Below are 26922 nucleotides of genomic sequence, written 5' to 3'. Positions count from 1 at the left end.
GGGAGAGGGTAAAAGAGTGCGAATAGGGCAGGGAAAGGTATGGATAGATGGGGAATGGTGGGTATGGGATGAGGTAAGAGACATGCTCAGTGATAGTAGAGGGAGGGGTTGGGAGGCAGGGAAAGGGAAAGAGGAAGAAGACAAGAGAGATGAAGGGCAGAAGCAGGGGGAGTAGAAGAGGGAGAGGGATCGGATAGGACAGATATAAGAGAAGTAGAAAAGGAGAAGGAGAAGAGGGAGGAACTTGAGGAGAGAATAAGAGAGGTGGAAGGGGTGGAGGAAGGGAGAGGGGAGAGAGAGGAGGGAAGGAGAAGGAGGAATAAGAGGAGTAGGAATGGAGACGAGAGAATAAGAGGTGAAGAGGCTAGAGGGGGGAGGTGGAGAGTGGTAATACGGGGGGAAGAGGAGAAGAGGTGGGGGAAAGTAAAGTAGTTTGGAGGATGGTATTCTGGAACGTAGCTGGTTTGGAAAATAAAGATAAAGATTTCTGGGAAGGTCTGAAGAAAGAAGATGTGTTAGTCATGGTAAAGACTTGGATAAGAGAAAAGGGCTGGGAAAGAATAAGGGGAAGGCTGCCAAAAGGGTACGAATGGGGAGTGCAAATGGCGAAGAAAAAGAATAAAAAAGGGAGAGCAATAGGAGGGATGATAATGGAAATAAGAAAAGGGATAAAAGAGAAGGGAACGGAAATAGAAATAGATAGGGAGGGTTTGATAGCAGGAAAGGTTAGGATAGATGGCGAGAATTGGAGTATTATAGGGGTATATGCAAAGAAAGAGGAGATGGAGGAGATCTTACAGGAGTTGGGACATATAATGGAAAAGAAGGAAGAAGAAAGGTTCACGATAATTGGGGGAGATTTTAATGCGAGGACTGGACAAGATGGTGGGAGGATAGAGGAAGAGGAGGGGGAGGGAGGTTGGGAGGGGGAAGAAGTTTAAAGGATAAGAAGATAGACAGAGAGAGGAGGCTGCTGGTAAATAGCTTAGAGGAGAGAGGATGGGAGATTTTCAATGGAAATGTGAGAGGAGACGAGGAGGGGGAGTTTACTTTCACGGGGGGAAGAGGAGATACGGTGATTGACTATGTAATAGGGGAAGGAGAAGTAAGAGAGAAGATAGAGAGCATGATAGTGGGGGATAGAGTGGATTCGGATCATCACCCCTTGGAAATAGTAGTGAGAAGAGGGAACGAGAAGGAAGGCAGAAAAAGTGGGTGGAAGAAAAGAAGCAGGGGGGTATGGAACGAAGAAGAAGCAAAGAGGTTTATTGAAAAAATAGGAGAGATGGAAGAAAAAGTGGAAGAGTTGAATAAGGAATGGGAAGAAATGGAAGCAAGAATAACAGAGGCAATAAAAGGGGTAGAGAAGAAGGAAGGAAAGGTAGGATGGTGGGATAAAGAGTGTCGAGAAATGAAGAAAGAGGCAAGAAGAAAATTAAGGGATTGGAGAAAAGAAAGAGGAGAGGGCAGCGGTTACAAAGAAAAGAGGAAGGAGTTTAGGGAGCTGTGTAAGAGGAAGAAGGAAGAAGAGAACCAGAGATGGGAGAGAAAAGTGGAGGGAGCAAGGAGGGAGGCAGAGGTATGGGAGATAGTAAACAAGGAGAGAAAAAAAAGGAGGGGAATTGAAGAAGGAATAGAAGAGGAAGAATGAAAAGAACACTTTATAAAGTTGTTGGGAGGAGAAGAGGGGAGGGTGAGGATGGGGAAGGAAGGTGGGAGGGAGGTAAAGGAAGGAGAGGAGGAAGAGGAGATAAGTCTAGAAGAAATGAGGAGAGTTATAAAGAAGTTAAAGGATGGAAAGGCAATGGGAAGGGATGGCATTCCAGGCGAGGTTTGGAAGCGAGGGGGGAAGGAGTTGGAGAATTGGGCATGGAAATATATCAATAGGATATGGAAGGGGGGAGGATGGCCGGAAAATTGGAAGGAGGGAATAATTGCGCCAATCGTAAAAAAAGGGGAAGGAAAAAGAGAGGAGGAGTATAGAGGGGTGACAATAATGCCGTCTTTATATAAGGTGTACACAGCCATTCTGGCGGAGAGGTTAAGAGAGGAGATAGAGAAAAAGAGAATACTGCCACAAAATCAGACAGGCTTTAGAAGGGGGATGGGAACCATAGACAACATCTATGTGCTGAACTACTTGGTGAACAGAAGGCTGGAAAAGAAGGGGGGAAAATTGATAGTATGTTTTGTGGACCTTAAGGCGGCGTTCGACTCGGTAGATAGAGGAGTACTATTAAAAGCAATGAGAGAAAGGGGAATAAGGGAAGGGCTGGTGAGGAAAACGGAGGAGATTCTAAGGGAAGTAGGGTAAGAGTAGGAGAAGGAATGGGAGAAGAGTTCTGGACGGGAAGGGGTGTAAGGCAGAGGTGCCCGTTGAGCCCGCTGTTTTTTAACGTGTTGTTGGCGGATATGGAACAGGAAATGGGCAGAGTGAAATGGGGAGGAGTAATGATAGGAGGTAAGAGGGTGTATACCTTGGCATATGCGGATGACGTAGTGTTAATGGCGGAGGACGAGGACCAAATGAGGAGCATGTTGGAGAGACTGGAAGGGTATCTAAGCAAGAAGAAATTGGAACTGAACGTGGGGAAAACAAAAATAATGAGGTTTAGGAAAGGAGGAGGGAGGGATAGTAAGAGAAGGTGGAGATGGGCAGGAAAAGAATTAGGAGAGGTGAAGGAATTTCGATATTTAGGGTACGTGTTTCAAAGGAATGGAGGACAGGAAGCGCAGGTAAGGGAAAGAATCAAGAAAGCGGCTGCAGTGATGGGGAAGGTCTGGGGGATAGGGAAGAGGAGATTTGGGAGAGACTGGGAAAAAAGATTGTGGCTGTTTGATAGACTGGTGTGGACGGTGTTGGGATATGGAGCGGAAATATGGGGATGGAAAGAAAGGGAAGGAATGGAAAGGACGGAAGAGAGGTATATCAGATGGGTCTTGGGAGTGGATGGGAGAACACCGTGGTATCTGGTTAGGGAGGAGATGCAAAGGGAGAAGTTAAGAGGGAGGGCAGGGATGAGGGCATGGAGATTCGAGAAAAAGTTAGAGGAGGGTAGAGGAAGTGAACTGGCGAGGCTATGCTGGGAGGAATTGAAGGGAAGAGAGAAGGAAGGGAAAAAAGGCTCAAGCGGGGAGAGAGAAAGAGGAAAATTCTTCGAAGACAGAGGAGTAGAGTTGAAAAAACTGGAAAGGCTGAGAGAAGATGGAGACGAATGGTTTTACAAACTGTTTGGAGGAGATAAGGAGTTGCAAAGGAGAGAGAGATGGGAGAGGATCGAGAATTCAGATTATAATAAATGGTACAAGCTAATAAAAGGAGAGAGTATCCCGGGATATATGAAGAAGGGATGGGGAGAGAGTAGATGGAGAAAGGTGGCAAGATTTAGATTAGGGAATGAGATGAGAGAGAGCAGATACTGGGAAACGGAAGAGAAGAAGAAATGTAGATTATGTGAACTTAGGGAGGAAACGTGGGAACATGTGTGGGAAGAATGTAGGAGATGGGAATCAGGAAATGGTAGTTGGCAGGAAGCGGTGGGATGGGTTTTAGATGAGGAAGAGGGAGGAGAGGAATGGATGATAGAACTAAAAGGGGAAAGAAGGGGATGAAAAGGGGAGCCGGAGGATTTAAAAGAAGGAAGAGGCGAATGGAGAAGGGGGGAGGGGGAGGAGGTAGGGAGAGAGAGGAGGAGGAGGAAAGTGGAATAAAGAAGAGGTGAACAATGAACTTTGTTACAGATTACCCAGGATGGAATACGAGGGGAAAGCAATAGCAGAGGCGGTGGAAAGGATGGTAGAGGAGAAAATAAGGAAGTTGTCGAAGGAGAAGATAGAGGTTGATGAAAGGAAAAAGGAGAGGATAGAGGAGCTTGAGGAGAAAATAAGGAGATTGGAGAGAAAGGTAGAAAGAATGGAGCAAAGTGGAGGCAAAAGGAAGAGGGAGGATTGCGACGAGAGAGGGGCTGAGAAGAAGAAATGGTGGGCGGGGGTGGGCGAAAGGAACGAGGATGAGCTAAGGAAAAGGAACGTAATTGTGAGGGTCGAGAAGGAGAAATGGGGAGGCAAGGAGTCGAATTGGGAGAAGGTGAAGGAGCTATTTGCGGAGGGGTTAAAGGTGAGGGCGACGGTGAGAGAGGTGGTAGTGGTGGGACAGAGAGGAGCCTGGATGACCATATTGGTGAAGCTGGGAGACGAGGAGGAGAAGTGGCGGGTGTTGGAGGCGAGGAAAAAGGCAGGGAACAGTATAGGGGTGAAGATTTATGAGGATAAGTCAGTGGAAAGGAGAAATAGAGAGAGAGAGGAGAAAATGGAAGGGAGAAGGCGTAGGAGTATAGGGAGATCGGAGGAAGATGAAATCGCAAGCAGGATGGAGGAGAAGCTACTCATGAGCTCCGATGATGAGGAGAAGGGCAAGAAGAAAGAGTGGGCTAAATAGGGAAGAGCGGTGACGGGAGGGAGGGAGGATCAAGGATGGGGCCGTTGCAGAAGCAAAGGAGGAAGAAGAGGAAGATGGTTATGGGGAGTCGGTTTATATTAATAAGTGATTGTAAGAGGTTTGGGTATGTTCCTCGCAAAAAACGCCTTGTAAACCTTATGGGGAAATACAATAAATAGCATACATACATACATACATACATACATAGCCGGTTACGTAGCACATAGATTTCGAGATAAATACAGCCACTTGGGTGTTCCAACCAAGAGCCTTCCTAATTTATCTGACGATTGGATTTCCTTCCTTTCCAGAGGCAATTGCATCTATCCTTGCTCAAACTTCCAGAAAACAGCAGAAATAATGAATGAGGAATTCGAAAAGTTTCATGGAAATTTTTTAAATAAAGAATCCAAAATTTTTGATAAATTGACAGACATTGTTTGTGAAAAAACACATAATAGTTTTCAAAAAAAAATAATTGCGTGTCTAGTTTGTACTAGAACATATATAAGATTACGGAAAATAAATAAAGACATCGTGGAAAATAATTTAACAAAGAAAAGGAATAGAAAAATGTATAAAATATGTAACAAAAAGAACATTGAAAACAAATAATGAAACAATGCCTTACAATCAACATTATTTTAATTTCATATATTAAACTAAAGAAATCAAATATTTTTTTGAATGCTGTACGCTGGACATACCTGCCGAATACATTTGCAGGATGTCTTCCACCCCTATGAACAGATAACAAAACTACTAGTTTTAATGCTGTTTCAGATAAGTATACTTTCTCTTTCCTTCCTAAATTTACTCCTTTCCTACATTTAATAACAAATATAATTAATTATTAATATAACAGAGATATTGTAACGTTGTTTTAAAACTGTAGATTATATTATAATAAAGATAACCGGTATTATATACAGGACATAACAATAGAACTTTTTAGACACAGAAAATATAGATGTATTATAATATTATAATACATCTACATTTGGTTCTAGCAAATTATTTGAACATATAATCTTGAATATTTTGTTTTCAGGTGGCGATGATAGCATGTTAGCAGAGGCGCGGATAAAACTAGCCTTGTCGGATTAGAAACTCAATCCGATCTTGCTTCAGGGAAGACTAAGCTTTTTAAGAGACACACAACGGACAATTTAATGAGCAAGTGTCCAACAAATCTATCGCCCATTTTGAAGCCGATTAACGCCGAAGATTAGCCTTGCGAATGCTGAGACATGATTTTCATGTTTACCCTGGTCGCAGAATATTCCAGAGCGATCCATAGGAGCGGTCTCTCCTCAACACCCGTATCTCGCGGCTGGGTGGATCGAGTAGCTTGGTCCGCGGGAGGCGGAACTGAAGGAGTCCACTTGCTTGACTACACGGACCGATAAACTTATTATTGCTATACTGTTGTGAGTACTGTATGCGTCGCGATATCTTTTTATACTTGTGTCTGGCAATAAACTGTGGTTGTATATTGAAATCTATCCGATTGTGATTGATTTATGATTAAGAAAATCTACCTTTAATCTACCTATAATATACTCTAGCTTTTTGATTGTACCATACGGGACGGAAATCTAACCGAGAGATCTTCGAAATCCCCATCAATTGGAATAAAGAAATTATTCATAATATATCAAACTCCTGTCATATTTTTATTAGCCTATATGTAAAGAGTTGATTGTAAATATGTGAAACAAAATAACCAGAAACAACATTTTAATAAGGTGCAGTTATTAAAATAAAGAAACCCAAATTAATACTATTTTCTTTTCATTCGGTTTAGCAGAATTTAATATTCTTGTGATAAAATAGTACAAATAACGGGAGTCCAGGAATCAAAAAGATTACTTCATATAACATCTACAATATCATAAAATTACAAAATTCTGTTTATTACAATCCCTGGGTTCTGTAAAGCGCATATGCGCATATGCGCATATGCGCATATTTTCTATACTCTATAGTAAACATTACGTATGCCTAATATTACAGTAAAATATGTAAAACGTTTAAAACAATGTCATATGGTTAGCAGTTTTAATACATGTCTATGGTATATTTAAAAATACAATTAATAAACTTAATCTTTTTATTATTTATATATTTATATACATTTTCATGTATATATGACTGTGGAAAACAAATATATTTAACTGGAGCAGTTTTGTTTTATTACTAATAAGAACAACAAAATTGATATTATGTATGTATAAAACAAAATCTTACAAATTTCATTATTCGCCGCGCTTTTGCATTGTATTTTAACAGATTTTAATTCTATAGTTTACATTTTTAATATATATAATTTATCTTACATTCAAATTTCGCGGCTGCATTTGCGACCAATTTTTTATTGGCTGTCCGATCATGCGGCCACCATTATGCGCAATGTTACACCTATCTTATTACATCATGGTGGTAGTATTATACCTCGAAAAAACCTAAGTAACAAGTGGTAGACGTAATCTTTGTATCTCGAAAAATCTCGAAAAAATCTAAGCAGTAGTATCTTTATTTCAAAAAAATTATAACCCAAGTGATACACATCACAAAATTACGTTACCTTATCAAAGAAGAGTCGCGCTTCAAGTGATCTATTACAATTACAAAAAAGAAATAATATCTCTTTAAATTACAGCGCCAATTACAGAGAGAACATATATATTGCCTCAAAAAATAATTGTTGCACTACTTTGAAAAATCTTTACATTGTCTCAATTAGAAAAAGAATGTATGATAACAATTTTATAAGATTAAAAAATTTTATTTAAATTTAACAAGGGAATACAAGATATTTAAATACAAAGTTTACATATATATTTTTTAGTGGTCACAAAGAATTACAGAGGTAACAGTACAAAATACAAATATTTTATTAAAATATTTAATCCAACGAGGGAATACAAGGTATTTAAATACAAAGTTTATATATGTATTTTTCAATAGAATAAAAGATTTAATCACAAAGAATTACAGAGGTAACAGTACAAAATAAAAATATTTTATTAAAATACATAAATTTTTCTTGTAAAAAAACTTGGCGCTGTTAGACCTCGAAATTTTAAATAAATAAGGACAACAATAAATGAAAATAATTCAGAGAAGAATGCGACGGGAGTAACAAAATGATCATCAGCGTGGTGTGTATGTGCGAGCGAGTGATATGGGTGTGCGTGACGACGGCGAATAATGCGGCTTATAATTAAGTATAGGATAAGTTTATTTATTTATTTAAAATTTCGAGGTCTAGCAGCGCCAAGTTTTTTTACAAAAAAATTTATGTATTTTAATAAAATATTTTTATTTTGTACTGTTACCTCTGGTAATTCTTTGTGATTAAATCTTTTATTCTATTAAAAAATACATATATAAACTTTGTATTTAAATACCTTGTATTCCCTCGTTGGATTAAATATTTTAATAAAATATTTTTATTTTGTACTGTTATCTCTGTAATTCTTTGTGACCACTAAAAAATACACATGTAAACTTTGTATTTAAATATCTTGTATTCCCTTGTTAAATTTAAATAAATTTTTTTAATCTTATAAATATATATAATGACTTCAATCAAGCAAGTTTTTCTTCAAGCAAGTTCAATCGCAGTATAATCTCATTTCAAGATTTCCACGTTAAAACTAAAGATATTTTCAAATTAAGAACTTTCTTTTTTTCTGTGTAGTCATTATAGTGAACGAATAATTAGATATAAAGATATTTTTTAACACATTCTTACGTTATACAATTAGTCGGAAGCAATATTGAATATTTATGTATGTACAACCGTATGTGAAAAGCAACAGTCGTAACATCTATTTGTATACATAATAATGCCCTTTGGCAAGATCTTGACATAAATCTCACTCACAAGTATTTTTATAAGCAGAAATTAAGAGAGAAGATGAAGATCGTATCAAACTACAAAATAAATAAATTATGAAGGCAAACGTTTGTAACAATTTGGAATATCTCGGGAACAGAATATACAGAAAATCAAACTTAGTATTCTTAGTTCTAAACTAACAATAAGTATGCTAGATTAAGTACTCTAAAAAATATTATGAAATCTAAATCAAGTCTGCCTAAATAAATATTAATTATTATAACGATAATTGGATACTGGTTATAAAAGTATTTCCGTAATATCAATTTGTCGATAATTTATTTAAACTTCCACTTTTGTTATACACTGCGAGAACTGTTAGTTTTTAATGAAGTTTTATATCGATCGAATGCTCTTTGTTAATACAGTACCATCACATTCGTGACTTGTCCGAGTATCCCCATTCTTCCTTTATCATATCGGCTAGTTTCTCGGCAATCATATAAATAGGTACGTTGGTGTGGGCCGATATAATCTCGGGCATGATGGAACCATCTGCTACTCGTAGTCCTTAAATGCCAATCACCTGCGTTTTACATGAATTTGTAAATTATATATGTAAGTAAATCGATGTTTACGTGTGCGTGAACGTGTGTGCTTACATCACGCAGGAATATTCGTCGTAGATTTGGAAATGAGCACTCTATAGAGTACATCTTTCACAATAAATAAATACCTTTAATCTAGGATCGACGACAGCGGTCGGGTCGCCTCTCGGTCCCATCTTACAAGTACCAGAATAGTGATAGATGGTAATAGACGCCGTCCTTATCGCGCACTCCCAATAAGCATAAGAATCATACCCGTAGTTTTCGCATCCGGGAAGAGTATCGTTCAACAATCGTGAACCAAACTTCTGCATCTCTTTCGTCCGACCGACGCTTATTGCAGCTTTAATGCCGGCAATCATCGTCTCGACATCTTCCGGATCGTCGAAATAATTCGGCACAATTTCGGGTTTAACGTTAATGTCATTGGCCACTAGTCTTATCCGACCACGACTCTTTGGCTTCAACAGCATCGGTAGTATGCTCCAGCCGTGATTACTGTCGTATTTGTGCCATATCTGACGCATTTGATCATTGAAACCCATTATAGTCGGAGAAATAATATCTCCTTTAAATCCACCACCCATAAATAACAGTTCGATGTCCGGTAAACCGTCACGTTTCTTTGGATGTTTGGTGTCGATGAAAGCGAGGGCTTCGTACCCACCTGGAACCGTGAGTGGTCCCGATCGCTCTATCAGAAAGTCCTTTATATACGGAGAAGTGGGATTAATGATGTCGAATAGTCGCAATCCTACCGGATCGTTTACTGTCCATGTTAATCCGCCAAAAGCTACGTGATCCATCAGATTTTCGCCAACCGGCGAGTCCCGGACGACGTTTATGCCGAGCTCGCTAAGATGCTTGGCCGGTCCGATGCCAGATAGCATCAGTAATTGAGGCGATCCGATGGAGCCCGCACACAAAATCACCTCTTTGTTAGCAAACACGCGGATAATTCGATCATGTTTGACAAACTCAACGCCGATCGCCTGATTCGTGCGACGATCAATCAGCACCTTTCTCACCGTGCTCTCGCGTGTCACATGAAGATTTCGGCGATTTTTCGCGGGGTGTAGGTAGGCTCTGTTGCTGCTCATACGGGTGCCATTCATGATCGTGCTCTGCACATACGAGAATCCTATCAGATTTCTCCCGTTATAATCCAACAGCGGGTATCCGAGCTCTTTACCAGCTTCTAGGAAGGCCTCTGCCAATAGCGTGTGGAATAACGGATAAGAGATATGCAACGGTCCCTTGGTTCCATGGTAGATAGCGTCCGACTGCAGCTCTGGGATATCGATTGTCTCCAGCTTTCTAAAGTATTCGAGAACGTTTTCGTAAGCCCAGCCCTCGTTCCCCATCTCAGCCCATCGGTCGTAATCCTCGGCGCCGCCTCTGGTTGCGATCATGTAGTTTAGCACGCTGCTGCCACCCATCACTTTTCCTCTAGGCCAGTTGCACCTGTTGTCGGCCATGCCGAGGCAGTATCTTTTCGACGATTTGGTCCGGTACTTCCAATTGATATCGTTGCTTAGCTGCAACATGTGAACGAAAATCGGGATGTCCATGAGCAAATTCTCGGTAGATCCAGCTTCGATCAGCAACACCTCGACCTGACGAATCTCGCTTAATCTCGCGGCTATCGTGGCGCCGGCCGTGCCGGCGCCAATTACCACGAAATCGTACATGGCTCCGAACTGCAGTACCGTGTCCGGTATCTCTTGGTTCATGTAACGTTGGCCCTGCTGTAGGAAGTTTAGGGCCCCGACACCCAGCCCAAAAATGTTCGTCAACGAATGTCCGCTCACGTCGTCGCCATAAATACTGCGGTACCGTTTCGGCGTCGGTTGTCCGACCGACTGTAACGGAACGATTACAGCGACAGCACTGAGAAGGTAAAGGAGTCTCGATACCTTGCCCGGCATATCCAAGTGGCAATTGGCAATTGAATGTGTCTCACGAGTGGGCGCGATAATAAAGAGCAGCATCTGGATCTTTGTCTAGCATATATACCTACATTGAGGTCTATGTTTTACAAGTGTGTCACTGTATGCGTAAATATATATTACGCAAACAGACACAACAAACAACGAAAAGAATTATCCGTGCGATGTGAAGGACGCAACGCCATGATGAGAGATAAAAGGCGCTGCCAATTCCAAGAATTTGACTGCAAGAAGGAAAATGACACATCTGAGCTTGCTTTTGCATTTTTGATGCAATTTCGATCTTCAATTAATGTTCGTTAATGCTTCCTCTCATTTATCGTAACAATGCTTTTTGATAATGACATTAAACGTTGCGTTATTACTTAATGCGATAACGAAGATAGATAAATAAATCGTATCTATCTTGCGAACAGATTCGATACGAGAATTGCCGTAAATTTGACACCGTAATATCTGTGCTCATAGGGCACGTAAGGAAAAAATAAAAAAACTTATTATATAAATCGACCCAAAGCTATCGATCAAGCCTACTTAGAACTTGATCCGTTCACTCGTTATCGAGATCTCAACATCTCGAGTACTCGCAACTCGTCGCGTCGCATAAATGAGTTACGGTCGGTCTCGCTCCGCGCGTACTTGGCGCGAGACACTACCGTGTCTCTTGATAGATTGCTAGATTTGCATTAGACGCGAAGACGCGAATTAAAATAATAATTTACCTCGATAATCCATTCCTTGACCACGAGCGTTTCGTTTTAAGGATGGTCTGGAGCAGAGCACGGGAAAAGATGCACTTTTCGGCCGATTTTCAGCTGCCTCCGCCTAGCGCCTTCCCCTTACCTCGCCGTCCCGCGCGCAGCCCACGAGTCGCTCGAGGCTCAGGAGCGTAAACATGTGTTTACAATAGCTTTCCACGTCACCCGTGAAATACTATTGTTGACGCGTTTTTTTTTAAGTGGTATCCTCTGTAGTCTTAATCCATTGATGACTGAAGTGACTCTTTAACTAATTGAAGCAGAATTAAAGAAATATACAAACAATTGGTACATATCTTTGTGTTCCCATTAAAGAATCTTCCTATTCTAACCCAAGTAATAATAGCTTCTTAATGCTGCTTTTTTACTCCCGTCACATTCTTCCCTAAATTATGTTTATTGTTTTTCTTTATTCAATTAAAAAATGTTTGTACTAATGTTTAAATTTTAATGTTTAAATTTCGAAGTCTAGCAGCGCCAAGTTTTTTTTACAAAAAAATTCATTTATTTTATTTTAATTAAATATTTTTATTTTGTACTGTTACCTCTTAAATTCTTTGCGATTAAAATGATTCTTTGTAATATTATAATTTTGTTAAGCAGAATTAAGAAGCTATTACCACTTGGGTTAGAATAGGAAGATTTTTTAATGGGAACACAAAAATATGTACCAGTTGGATTTTATTTTTTAACAGTACTTGCACAACAATTATTTTTTAAAGCAATATATATATTTTCTTTGCAATTGGCGCAATTTAAAGATTTCACATCTTTTTTGAAATACATGTCACTTGGGTTGAGTTAGGTAACATAATTTTGTGATATAATAATTTTGTTAAGGAGAAATTAAACTACCACTTGGGTTAGATTTTTGAATTTGCAAAATACATTGCGTGTACTTGGCGCCTTTTTAAATTATATTTCCGTCAAGTGCATGTACGTTATTAGATGTTTATATTGTAAGAACGAAAAAATTCTTCTCCACTTCTTTTTCTTTAACGTATAAAATAAAATTGCGTTTGTGATTGACAGTATTCTTAACTTACGCATACAAAAACTATTACTTGCAAATATAAATGAGAATAGTAATTGTTATTGCTTAGAAAAAACATGTGTGAATAAATGTTTAATAAAAGGAAGTATCTCTTCATAACAGAACGATTATACAGAATAATAATTATTATAATATTTAGATATTTTAGCAAACTTATCACGAAAATTATACGGATCTGCGTTAGAATATCTCTTTACTTTTATTACGTCAAACAATATATATATTATGTCTCTTGTTTGAAATCATCTTTATGTTAACTCTATATTGATTTTGTATAGTAAATCTCACACACTCTTTATGTGATTCAAACAATGGATTGCTGTTAGAAGCAATTATGCAGTAAACTTATTAAGAAGAATATAACAAATAATTTTTAAAGAAGACTTACGAAGCGTAGATTCTCCAGTTGTGAATAATCCAAATGTTGCAAGACTGACCGCACCAAGTGCGTAGAATAATGTTTATCGTCTAGTATTCCAATAAATTGTTCGATTTGATGGACATGGAGCCTTTTATAATGTCAGGTTTCAAGGTTTCTTAAGCAATGCAAAAAGAGTCTAATGACGCTAACATGCATAAACATTAGACTTGAAAAAGTTAAAATCGAATAAGAATTAAGTTGTTCACACGATAAGAATATTTCTCACGATAAGAATATTTTTTATGATAATAAAAAGAATAAATTATGTTTATATAATCTTTCAAACATGGTGTGCACGTATTATGTGTACATATGAATTATGTATCACACACACACACCACACACACACACACACACACACACACACACACACACACACACACAATATATATGTAGGTATAGGGTAACTGGGGGGAATATGTGCCAGTGTGGGGAATATGTCACTCGTTATGTTTAAATACTGTGAAATTGTTAAAAATATTATATCTGACGTTTTGCCCAAGTTTTACTTACTTCCTGTCAGTAAGGGGAACGGCCCAGTACTCGAACAGTACCCAATACCCGAACAAATTTGCATATATCTCTTATTTTTTATAAATAAATATCAAAATAACTAAATTATATATTTTTTTATATTTTCCTTAAACATTTGCTATTTATATTTTTACTAAAAAATTGTTACTAATACAATATTATCGGCAAAAATCATTTTAGAAACATGGGATCATGGATTTGCGATGTTTAGTTTACTTATCTTACGAATTTTTTTTAGAAAGACCGATTTTCTAATTAGAGTTTTTTTAAATGTAATATACTTAATTGTAATTATTAAAATAAATTTAAACTTCTTAATAAGTTTTAGAATAAGTTTCAAATATTAAAAATTAAAAAAATATTAAAATTTATAAGAAATTACCGTGTTCGGATTGTGGGTCACGTAATAAGTCATACGTCCCGTCACTTGAACAGTAACTAAGCAGATTGTTTATGCATGTGCTGTCATTAATAATTAACGTATTTTTTCAATATCTTAATTATTTATGCATATTTTTTATGTATAAATATTTATCAAATTCTTAAATAAAAAGATATATATATTATTTTCTACAAAAAGTGTCTACATTAAAGGTAAGAACGAAAAATGTTTAATCTAACCTCAACATTATATGTACAATATTATTATACAATCTCTCAGATAGGAAACTTTTGTAATAAATGCACAATTATTGCATCTTTCCATTCACCGCATTTCGCAATAATTGTCATAAGATGATTCTGCAAAACGCATATCTTTTGCTGAAGTAGAATTTTACAATTATAAGTTCTAAATATTGACAAAATAATGACGCAAAATTATGTAAAAAATAAAAAGTAAAAAGAATTTCTTACTATTACTTGAATAATAATTGTACAATTTTATGCTGCAACGATTTTTACAATAATTACAAAATTAATTTCTGAAATGTATTCATTGTCAGTAATAATTTTAAAATGCTAAGATGATTGTTAAGATAATTCTTACTAATGTTACAATTATATAGGAATTTATTTTAGGCATTAATTTTTTAAAGATTGTTAAATGATAGATTGATTGATTGTTAGATTGTTAAGTTCGGGTACTAGGACATAAAAATGGATCATTCGGGACATAAGTTTTTCCAGCGTTCGGGTACTGGGACAAATAGAATATCGTGTTTTAATCTTTATAATAAATAATTTTTAATAAAAAATAATCTTGTTTTGTCATTTTCTATTGTATATATTATAGTTTATGTATATAAAAAAAAATTACTTGTTTTTTAAGCAGATTAATCAATTATATACGGCCAATTTTGATAACCAAGTCTTATATGTTCGAGTACTGGGCCGGTCCCCTTATTATAGTTTTTATGGGGTAAGTACAGTATGACAAGTATGACAACGTGCTTTTTAGAATTTTCTTAGTGTTTTATATAAGATATTCTTCAAGCATCACACTATTTTTAACTCGATCAGCTTGTCGTTCTATTAGGCTGGATTCGGGGAGCGCGCTATTAGCGCTATTTGCTTATTCTATCCTTGTTTTACACCTGATGAGTGATAAAGATAAAATAATGCAATAGCGCTAATAGCGCGCTCCCCGAACGCAGCCCTAGTAGCAGGATACTGCTAGTAGGTTAGGAAGCTGTAAACAGTATAAATAAATATTTTGCCGTATAAATATTGAAAAAATGTTGAAAAAATGATGAAAAAATATTTAAAATGGTTGAATAAACACGTTTATTTCATGCGCTAAGAATATTATAGGCTACCCACTCGACATGTTATGTTTCTGAAATATTGAAATATTCGGAAATGGTGCAGAAATATTTCGTTAACATTTCATTTGTAACTATGCATCTGAAATATTTCAGAAATGTACCTGCATCATGTTTTTTATAATATTGCATTAACAATATTTTTGACATCTTTCAGAAAGTTGTTTACAATATTTGTAAGTTTCTGTAATATTGCAAAAAAATGTAGCAGATGCAATATTTCAGAAATATTTTTGAAACATTATAAAAGTAATACTACATTTGCATTGCACGAATAATATTTCTGTAACATATCAAACGCAACATTGCATTTAAAATATTTCTGAAAGATTGCGTAGGTAATGAAAAATTGAATTGCAGGCAGTAAATTTCTACAATATTGCAGCAGAAATATTGCAGATGTAATAGTTTAGAAATATTTCTGATACATGATAAAACTATTATTACGTTCACATTGCACGCGTTATATTTTTGAATCTTTTACATACAACATTGCATTTGTAATATTTCCGAAAAGTTGCTGACAGACTTTAGAACTTATAAAAAATTAAATTTATTATTATATAATTATTGCAAATTATTTATTTTTATTTTTATTTTTATAATTATTGCATTTTATTGCATTTTTTCTCTTGTATTAAGACGTTTCTGATATAACAAATTTTGTCATATGGCATTTTTAATATAAAATATAAAATATTTCATAATATTTAATATAAAATAATATTCGACGCTGGCAGGCAAAAAACAGGCACAGTAACAACTGTGCCGCAATCAACACGTAGAACTACGTCTATTAGAATAGAACATATATGGAAGAGGCATTGAACATCGAGTCTGTGTCCGACACACAGTGGGGCGAATCTATCAAAAACCGGATATTGGACGAAAAAATGAAAAACGTATAATTCAAATTTTGACGAGATTTTATGTTAATATATATCCTAAACTATAAATAAATGTGCTTATAATTGATTTTATCCCTTGTTCTTTCCTCAAACTGATCTGATAAAGTATGACATTTTCGTGAATACTGAAATTCTAGTAATTCGATAGGTTACTTTCTAAAGTCTCCGCCGTAAGCATAACTGCGAATATGAGTTAAATGCCTATCAGAACTTATTTATTAGGGTTCAAAAAACATATTTATTTTAGTTTTATGTCATTCGAGTACTATTATATATTAATAAATATACACGACATATTCGACTATTAAAAAGTTCTTACTTCAATATTTAAACAGGAAGAAAGTTTGTGGATTAGAATGGATTAAGGTTCGCTCTGCGCCATTTGATAGGGCAAAGTGTCTAGTTTTTGGACATATATGATTGTTTATCCGCCTTCGTCCGGCTTTTATGAGAAAATTGACGTCGAAGTTCACTCGACATGGTCGAACGTCGTCCACGAATAGCTCAGCGGACGCCGTTCGATCAAGTCGAGTGAATATGGATGTCTATTTTCTCATAAAAGAAAGACAAAGGGGGATATATAATTTGTTTAAATATTGCTATTTTGTAATGATTAATTACATCCATATTTTATAACAATTAATTATGTCAATTAATATAATAGCGATGAGTCGAGGCTCTATTGGAAATCCAATCGTAGGGAAAGCGGGCTAATTAAGAGCCGTTCGCTGTTGACAATGCGAAAGTTTTGTTAAAAATATTATTAAAAATATTGTTTATTAAAAATATTGTTCGAACGTTTCGGTCATCATTCGCGAAAAATGTCGCGAATACAAAATAATGAAGATATTTTTAATAATTTGATAATTGCTTCAGATCCAATAATATCTAATTCGCGAAAAATTATGGGACATAAAAAGAAAGAATTAACTGAAGATGCAAAATGTCTATTATATTTCAGCGATAATAATGTAGATTATGATGATTAAGTTCAAGAAATAGATGTGAGAAGCAAGAAAAACAGTTCCTTTTCTATTATAAAACTCACAAAAATTAAACATCCCGAGGTTTAAAACTATCATTGAAAATCAATTTAACTTTATTTTTTAACCGACTTCAAAAAATAGAGGTTCTATATTCGGCGTGTATGTATGTATGTCTACGATTTTCTTTAAAACTACTGGACGGATTTAAATGCGGTTTTCACTGTCCTATAGAGCAATTCTACAGGAAGGTTTTAGTACATAAAATATCGCGCTAGAACATCAGGGTACGGAGCAGTAAGGAAATATGCGATAATAATTATTCATATTAATTTAATGAAGCACTAAAAAAGTATAAAATAAAATTTTTTTTTAAATAGAACCGACTTTAAAAAAAACTAAAAAGTATTTAAAAAATTAAAAAATCATCTATGCGCTTTATGAAAAATTGTTAATTAAATAATTTTGATTTCATACACTAAATGTATAATAATTGTTACGCATCATCCGAGAAGTCGTGCACGACATGCGAATAAACACATAAAATTATACACACATATATGTGCCGCGCTAAAGCGACGGACCTCTCGGACGTACAATTTTTGCCACGCGCACACGTACACGATCGTCGCCACTCTTTCCGTCTGGCGGCGTTAGCCAAAGGGAACCGCGGCGCCGATAATCGCAAGACACCGTCGCCACCGTGATCACCTCATCGGTGTCTCACCAATCGAGGGGACCAATGAGGGATCGTTTCGACGGAACGGGGATAAGGGCGGAGATCGCGATGGAAAAATCAGGCATTCTGCCCGCAACCATAGCGCAGTACACCCGCAATAGACGATTTTGCATCAAAAATTGTGCGTCCGAAGCAAACACGACTCAGAGTGAGGTACTCCCAGGCGTTGTCGTGTGTCCGAAATAACATCAGGCGACTCAGGGCAATAGTCCCTAGGCGTGGTCGTCGGACCGGCGATCCAGGACAACGTTCCTGAGGCGTCATCCCGGTCTCAGTTCGCGAGCGCGGAACAGCAAATAGCGAGTGCCCCGAGCCCTTTTTTTTGGCAGTACATTATCTAAAATGCGCGAGTTACAGTGACGCTGAGTAAAAACTTTTGTATCGAAAGAAATAAATATACGTTATACGAAAAGACAGAGTAATTGTGAGCAACTTCTACCCTGAAACATAACATTTGGTGCCTCCTGTGAGGTCACGACCTCTGCAAGATCGAAATAGTGAACCAGAGACAAGTATCGCATCTCCGCAACGGAAGATCTTCAGTTCGAGCGGGACAACAGACAGCGGTGCTCACGCAGCGGTGCTCACGTACATCTAAAGAGCGAGTCAGAGTAAGTCGTTCGATCCCAATTTATTCCATCATACAACAATGGCCGACAAAATAAAGCTTCTCATACAAAAACGAACATCCCTAAAATCCCAAATCACCATCCTAACAAACCTCCTCGAGAAAGGGAATGTAGACAATGCCACGTTGAGATTGCGAAGTGCTCGTTTAACTGAATTGTATCACGCGTTCGAAGATTATAACGACGAGCTCGCGGTGTTGGATCCGAGCGACGGACATCAAAGCGAATTCGAGAATATTCACGAAAGGTTCTATTCCCTCGCCGGGAAAATCGAGAATGTTTTAGAAACGGCAAGCACATCGGACGCGGGCGCCGGCTCGTCGAGCGAAAGAAACCGAAGCGATAACACTATAGTCACTATTGAAAAGCGACGGTTTAAGCTACCCGAAGCACAGCTACCGACGTTTGACGGGAAATATGAGAGCTGGCTATCTTTTAAGAACGCATTCCATAGTATGATAGGCTCGCAGACGGATTTGTCAGACATCGATAAACTACATTATCTAAAATCGGCATTAATCGGGGAGGCCGCTAATAAGCTAAAGATTTTCACGATCGACGGAATAAATTATGCACACGCGTGGGATCTATTGGAACGCGCGTATGAGGTAAAACGAATTTTAATCTCGCGACATCTCTCTTTGATAATAAATCTACCTACATTAGATAGAGAAACTACAAGCGGTTTGTCCAAACTCGCGGACGACACTCAACAGCACGTCGCGTCGTTAAGCGCGTTAGGGGTCTCCGTCGGGCCCGAAATGATCGTACATTTGTTGGAAAACAAACTACCGAAGAGTACGTTAGAACGGTGGGAAGCGACCCTCGAAAAAGACGAATATCCGAAACCAGAGCAGATGTACGAATTTCTTTACAAAACCGCCGTTTGCGCGTCGAAACGCGAAAGATCAAAATCAAGCGAATCAGAACGAAACAAAGGCGAACCCCCATTCAAAAAGAGGCGAAATGGTGCGTCAAATCAAGCCTTTATGTCAAACGCGTCGCGCAATTGCATCGCATGCAAAACCAAACGACATCCGCTTTATTTATGTGACAAGTTCAAACAATTGCCCGTGCCTAAGCGCATCGAAACGGTGAGAAACGCGAAGGTCTGTTACAATTGCTTACGCTCCCACCGCGACAGTCCGTGTAAATTTTCCAACTGCACGATTTGCCAGAAACGTCACAACACTCTGCTGCATCTGGAAAAATACACGGCCGCAAGCAATCCCAACGTATCGAAGCCCGAAACTACTCAGCCCATATGACTAGCTAAATCGATCGGCAGCGGAACAACGAGTCTCGCGACGATATTGCGCGTGTCCGCTCCGCAGTTGTTAACGAGCGCATTAGTCTATGTTCATGATAGTAAACACAATCTTGTAAAATGTCGCGCGTTGTTAGACACGTGCGCTACCGCGAACTTTATCTCCGAAAACATTGTGAAACGCTTAGGCGTGCGCGTAATCACACACTCGTTGCCGATCGGTACGCTTAACGAGACGACTACTGAATCCAAAGGCATGGTACAAATTACCATACAATCGATGCGCGACGACTTTCGTAAGAATCTCACGTGTCTTACCATACCAGCCATCGCCGATTCAATTCCATCCGAGATCTTCCCGCGAGATTCGCTTCGAATACCTCCAAATATTAAACTAGCAGATCCGAAATTCCATTTACCGCGCCCCGTCGATCTATTGATTGGTTCCGGAGCCACGATGTCATTACTCTCAATCGGTCAAATTAATCTCTCTCACGAGGGTCATGATCTTTATTTACAAAAGACTCGTCTAGGTTGGGTGGTCGCCGGCGGAGTGTCATCGCAATTTCCGCCAAAGAACGCGACATGCCATCTTACGAGTCTAGAGAATCAATTACTTAAATTTTGGACAATAGAGGAAATCGGGACGGATAGGCCGTGGTCGGCGGAGGAACGGGAATGCGAAGCGCACTTCAGAAAGACCGTCCGTCGCGACATCAGCGGGCGTTACATAGTTCGTTTGCCGTTTCGAGAATCAAAGGTGCGTTTAGGGGAATCGCGAACCAACGCGCTCAGACGTCTGCTATCTTTAGAACGCAAACTTGACGCGAATGTAAAGCTAAAGGAGGAATATACTCGGGTAATAGAAGAATATTTAGAATTGGGACACATGTCCTTAGTAGAAGATCCCGGTGATGACGGATTTTATATGCCACACCACGCAGTAATAAAGGATTCAAGTAGCACTACCAAGGTACGAGTAGTATTTGACGCATCCGCGAAATCGAGCAATGGGGTGTCATTAAATCAGATGCTAATGGTAGGGCCCACCATTCAAGCTAAACTGCTTTTACATCTCATACGATTCCGGACATATGAGTACGTCATCACCGCGGACATAGTCAAAATGTATCGTCAAGTGTTGCTACATAAAGACGATCGACGATACCATCGAATCCTCTGGCGTAGGTTCAAGAAGGTAGAGACGTTTCAAATGAATACGATTACTTTCGGCTCCGCTGCCTCCCCATTTTCTGCAATTCGATCTGCACACCAGCTCGCGGAGGACGAACAACACAAATACCCCAGGGCCGCCGCGATTCTTAAAGAACATTTTTATGTCGATAATTTAATATCCGGCGCCAAGACCATCGAAGACGCGCGAACAATTAGAGACGAACTAATCGCATTACTATCCCTGGGCGGTTTTCCCATTAAACAATGGGCATCTAACGACGAACGCGTCGTCAACGATTTACCAACGAATGAGCTGCACGCGGACTTCGTACTCAATCTAGATCGTTCTTTGAAGACATTAGGTATGACATGGAGCACGCGCGATGATAAGATCTGTTATTTAGCTCACCCCATTACAATTAGCGGGAAAATAACAAAGCGAAGCATCTTATCGGAAATCGCGAAAATCTTTGATCCGCTGGGATTGCTGGGTCCGATAGTATTATACGCGAAAAAACTCATGCAAGACGTCTGGCGGTGTACATTGCAATGGGATGAATCCGTTCCGCAACAGATATACACGCAGTGGTCGGAATTCGTTCGGCAACTAGAGTCAATGCAACGGATTTCCTTCGAACGTAACCTGTTTATAGAAGATTGCGACAGCATTCAATTACACGGATTTTGCGATGCTAGTAACGTCGGCTACGGAGCATGTCTGTACATACGCTCAAGGGATAAACACGGGAACGTTGTCAGCAGATTATTATGCGCCAAATCTCGGGTCGCTCCTTTAAAAACTATCACTATTCCACGGTTAGAACTTTGCGGCGCGTTATTGCTAGCACGACTCTATCGCGAAACAATCGGCACATTAGAGGTAGTATTCGACAAGAAGGTTTTCTGGTGTGACGCGCAAATCGTGCTTCACTGGATAGCGACATCGCCTCACTTGCTCAAAAATTATGTAGCAAATCGGGTAGCAGAAATTCAAGAAATAAGTAGCTCCATCGAATGGCGACACGTACGAACAGAAGATAATCCAGCCGACGCGATTTCGAGGGGTCAATTACCCCATACCTTTCTGCAAAATCAATCGTGGCCTGTAGGGCCCTCGTGGCTAATTAAAGACGAAGGTGAATGGCCTAACGAGAACACGCGAATAATCGAAATACCCGAATTAAAGGGAAACGCATGCTTGGTAACAACATCTATCGACACCGGAATACTCGAAAGGTACTCCTCTTATTCCAAACTACGCAGAATCGTCGCGTATTGCCTTCGATTTCGACCGACGAACAAATGCACCGGGTCGGTGTGCGCGAGGGAAATTAACGAAGCCGAAATACGGATTCTAAAAATCCTTCAGACTGCTCATTTTCCCGAAGAAATCAAAGGAATCAAAAACAAAAATCTGACAACCCGAAGTAAAATCATTAATTTAAACCCGTTTTTAGACGCAGAAGGTTTAATTCGTGTTGGGGGACGGCTTCAGAGATCGAATCTAACGTTTTCGCAAAAGCACCCGATTCTACTCCCAAGCCGACATCGTTTGACGGACAGTATTATTCGCGAAATTCACGAGACCCATTATCATACGGGTATCCAAACCACGTTGTGCATTCTCAGACAGAAATTCTGGCTACTTGATGGCCGGAATCAAGTCCGGAAAGTCGTACGCGCCTGCACACGCTGTTTTCGATTCAGCGCCGACGCGATCGAATATAAAATGGGAAATCTTCCGCCGGTCCGTATACGCGAAGCTATTCCATTTGCTAATACGGGTATCGATTTCTGCGGTCCGTTCTACATAAAAGAGAAGAAACACCGTAATCGAACAAGAATTAAAGTTTACATATGCGTATTTGTATGTATGTCGATAAAGGCAGTACACCTCGAGGTCGTAAGCGACTTGTCTTCGGACGGTTTTATTGCAGCGTTACGACGCTTCAGCGCTAGACGGGGACTGCCGGAGCACGTCTACTCCGACAACGGAACTAATTTCGTAGGCGCGAATAACCAATTAAAGGAACTATACGTTCTACTCAACTCCGAGGAACATAAAAACCTCATAACCAGATATGCGAGCGAACGCCGCATAACATGGCACTTCATACCGCCAGCGGCACCACATTTCGGTGGACTGTGGGAGGCCACAGTGAAGCTTTTTAAACACCACTTCAAACGGGTAGTCGGAGATTCGCTATTTACATTCGAAGAGTTAAATACATTCACTATCGAAGTCGAGGGCATTCTAAATTCAAGACCAATCACTTCCCTCTCCACCGATCCGAACGACATACTCGTGTTAACTCCTGCTCACTATTTGATTGGCAAACCACTAACCACCCTTCCGGAGGGCGACCTGTCATCTGTTCCAGCCAATAGATTGTCTACCTGGCAACACATCACAAAGGTCCGACAAGACTTCTGGGCACGCTGGAACCTTGAATACCTAAACGAACTCCAAAGGCGTAACAAATGGATCAAGGACGGACCCAAGCTCGACACCGGGACAGTCGTGCTTATAAAGGACAAAAACATGCCGTGTACGCATTGGGCACTGGGCAGAATCACAGAACTGCATCCGGGAGCGGACGGAATTACGCGAGCCGCTACCATCAAAACTGCAGCCGGACTAATAAAGAGAGCTACCAATTGTCTGTGCCCATTACCGCTCGAGCAACAATTATGCGATACCCCCTCACAAGCGTAAAAACATCTACGGTATTGCGATATGCATCCTAGTCAACGCGAGACCAAAATGTAAACATTTCACATATTGTATTTTTAGGAGCAAATCAGCGCCTCCATAACATTAATCACATTTTCGTTCACAATCGAATGCGGTCGTAAATTGCGCAGGATAGTTGATCGCTACCCTCTCAACGGGGGGAGGATGTTACGCATCATCCGAGAAGTCGTGCACGACATGCGAATAAACACATAAAATTATACACACATATATGTGCCGCGCTAAAGCGACGGACCTCTCGGACGTACAATTTTTGCCACGCGCACACGTACACGATCGTCGCCACTCTTTCCGTCTGGCGGCGTTAGCCAAAGGGAACCGCGGCGCCGATAATCGCAAGACACCGTCGCCACCGTGATCACCTCATCGGTGTCTCACCAATCGAGGGGACCAATGAGGGATCGTTTCGACGGAACGGGGATAAGGGCGGAGATCGCGATGGAAAAATCAGGCATTCTGCCCGCAACCATAGCGCAGTACACCCGCAATAGACGATTTTGCATCAAAAATTGTGCGTCCGAAGCAAACACGACTCAGAGTGAGGTACTCCCAGGCGTTGTCGTGTGTCCGAAATAACATCAGGCGACTCAGGGCAATAGTCCCTAGGCGTGGTCGTCGGACCGGCGATCCAGGACAACGTTCCTGAGGCGTCATCCCGGTCTCAGTTCGCGAGCGCGGAACAGCAAATAGCGAGTGCCCCGAGCCCTTTTTTTTGGCAGTACATTATCTAAAATGCGCGAGTTACAGTGACGCTGAGTAAAAACTTTTGTATCGAAAGAAATAAATATACGTTATACGAAAAGACAGAGTAATTGTGAGCAACTTCTACCCTGAAACGCGACAATGCATGTCCGTTAAATTCAACGTCAATGTTTTGCGCATTCTTTGATGATGAACCTATAAAATAATACCAGATTGGGAACAAAAATTCTATCTGTAATAAAATATATAGTTTATATTGATGCCTAACTCAATCTACATATGAATAAAACTAATATACTTTACTACTGATTTGATTGTTTAACACACAAATAAAACTAAAGACTTTATATATATATATATATATATATATATATATATTACGATTCCTAATAACCAATATAAATTTTTACATTTACTTAAATAATAATATTGATACGAAAAGTTTTATTATACATTTAAGAGTTATGTACATACTTTTAAAATCAATTGCATATTAAGTTACTATCAAACATAATTTTACTGCAAAGTAATACAACAAATATAACAACTGATAAATCAAGATTCGTAAAACCAACTATATAAAAAAATAATGTTTCTTTCTAAAAATGCATAAATCTCTACATTTTAGATTTAGCAGATAAAATATGCAAGTATATTTTTTAAAATTAATCAGATTAATAATTAAACATTTTAAAATATATAATATAAGTTTTAAAGGATAAAATAATTAATATTTTTCTATAATTAAAAATATTCATTTTTACACATACTAACTTTCAGAACTTGAAATAATTCCACTGTTATATCTGCCATCAATATTTGAAGATTGATTTTGACATTTATTTCTGTCTGTACGTAAAGTAGATGTGAACGCATTTTTATTTTTTAAGTTCCCACTAACATTCTTTTCGGAATTCGAATCATATGATGGAGAATCGTTAACATTCGGGTTTCTTCGCTTACTAATCTCATGCTCTGAGTCGCTTGAATGGGAAAATTCAGATTCTCCACGATTAATGTCTTTTCGCATATTTTTTTCACTTCTATATTTAGTTTTAGTATTCGTTATTTTGGAGGAATCGAATGAATCAGGTGTATTATCCTCTTCTCGATTGTCAGATCGTTCAACAATTTTTTTCTGTGAAATTTCGACGGAATCCAGTCCATCATCTTCTGTTGAACCATGTTCCAAAATAATATCCATATACTTCATAATACCGCCATAGTCATCTGAGGAGATTATAAACATTGTGAAATTATGTAAATTCAAGCATATAATTAATGTAGAACGATTTAATAGTATTTAGTTTTTTATAAGAGCTTCAATACTATTAAGGTTGTATAGGTGCAAAATAAAAATACACAGAAATTGTTGAAATATTTTCAGTCAATTTTTATACAATATAATTGTATAAAAATTATATATATATAATTATATATATATATATATATATATATATATGTAAAAGTGTATGTAAAATTTGTATTTTTATGTCCCTTGATGAATTATTAAATTTAATAAATAATAATTAAAATAAGGAAGTAACGTACACAAACTTTTACACATTAATCCTTACCTGAAACTTTTAACACTCGGTGGACCTTATATTTCATCCATGTAGCATCATATGGTTCATTATCCAATACCAGTTTGTCAAAAGCTTCCTGAGATCTAATTTTTGGCCAATAACACCTATTTCGGTCATCTGTTAGCCAAATCAATGGCACGACGGCACATTCTTTCTTTTTACCATTTAAAAATTCGACGAGGGCATATGTTTTATTTTTATTGTTTACGTTTCGAGACATGATTCAATGTTCCTATAAATTTGTATTTTCTATTATATTTTACCACTTTTATATACAGTTTATTATTGCTCACAAAAAAGCACGATATTAAATAAATTTGCGATATGCTTAAATACAATGAATGCTTATAAAACATTTGTTTCATTTAAATACGTTTTAATTAATCGCAATTTCAATGTTAAAATAATTTCTTATTATAGATTCTGCACAATAACTTAAACTTAATGCAATTTTATTGGTTTTTCAGAATATTCTTCATTCTTTATATACATACATATACAAAATTATAATATGAAACTGTATTTAATGTTCAAAAGTGCTCACTTCTGTTTCGTTCGATACTTTCGTGAACTTTTATTAACAATATTAAACTAAATAGTATTTATAAGACGTTCATTTCATTGACTGTATAATTGGCAAATTAACCATTGGCGAAATTAAGAATGTATTTTTCGGTAAATAGTATTTATATCAATTTATTACAAATATAATACATATAGTAGTTTCAATAAATTATTACGCTACTTGGTGAATAATGGGGAAAATTCCGAAACCTTCTTTAAAAGGCAATCGGAGGCATTT

At 38.1% G+C, this 26922-nt stretch overlaps 3 protein-coding genes across 3 annotated transcripts; 2 read left to right on the top strand and 1 right to left on the bottom strand.

Moving 5' to 3' along the window:
- Nucleotides 1–8607: 8607 nt before the first annotated feature.
- LOC139781788 (glucose dehydrogenase [FAD, quinone]-like) lies at nucleotides 8608–13163 on the bottom strand. The gene is made up of 4 exons (XM_071720685.1): nucleotides 13043–13163; nucleotides 11565–11850; nucleotides 9022–11066; nucleotides 8608–8871 (listed from the first exon to the last, which is right to left on the bottom strand). Exons 3-4 carry the CDS (start codon nucleotides 10882–10884, stop codon nucleotides 8857–8859), a joined length of 1878 nt encoding a protein of 625 aa, XP_071576786.1. The 5' UTR covers nucleotides 10885–11066; nucleotides 11565–11850; nucleotides 13043–13163; the 3' UTR covers nucleotides 8608–8856.
- Nucleotides 13164–17769: 4606 nt separating this feature from the next.
- On the top strand, nucleotides 17770–20241 carry LOC139781789 (uncharacterized). Its single transcript, XM_071720686.1, has one exon. It carries the CDS (start codon nucleotides 18652–18654, stop codon nucleotides 19897–19899), a length of 1248 nt encoding a protein of 415 aa, XP_071576787.1. The 5' UTR covers nucleotides 17770–18651; the 3' UTR covers nucleotides 19900–20241.
- On the top strand, nucleotides 20155–23790 carry LOC139781791 (uncharacterized). Its single transcript, XM_071720687.1, has one exon. The coding sequence runs from the start codon at nucleotides 20155–20157 to the stop codon at nucleotides 23788–23790; it is 3636 nt and encodes a 1211-aa protein (XP_071576788.1).
- The last annotated feature ends 3132 nt before the right edge of the window (nucleotides 23791–26922 follow it).

The sequence above is a fragment of the Temnothorax nylanderi genome, unplaced genomic scaffold, assembly GCF_030848795.1.
Source record: "Temnothorax nylanderi isolate EJ_2023f unplaced genomic scaffold, tnyl_v1.0 TNYL_tig0363_pilon, whole genome shotgun sequence".
Classification (NCBI taxonomy): Eukaryota; Metazoa; Arthropoda; class Insecta; order Hymenoptera; family Formicidae; genus Temnothorax; species Temnothorax nylanderi.
The sequence above is the reverse complement of the archived record's forward strand: the minus strand, read 5'-3'. Positions and strand labels throughout refer to the sequence as shown.

What these genes read in the sequence shown, in the direction of transcription:
- LOC139781788 (XM_071720685.1), bottom strand. Translation starts at nt 10,884, where the DNA reads ATGCTGCTCTTTATTATCGCGCCCACTCGTGAGACACATTCAATTGCC.
- LOC139781789 (XM_071720686.1), top strand. Translation starts at nt 18,652, where the DNA reads ATGGCCGACAAAATAAAGCTTCTCATACAAAAACGAACATCCCTAAAA.
- LOC139781791 (XM_071720687.1), top strand. Translation starts at nt 20,155, where the DNA reads ATGGTACAAATTACCATACAATCGATGCGCGACGACTTTCGTAAGAAT.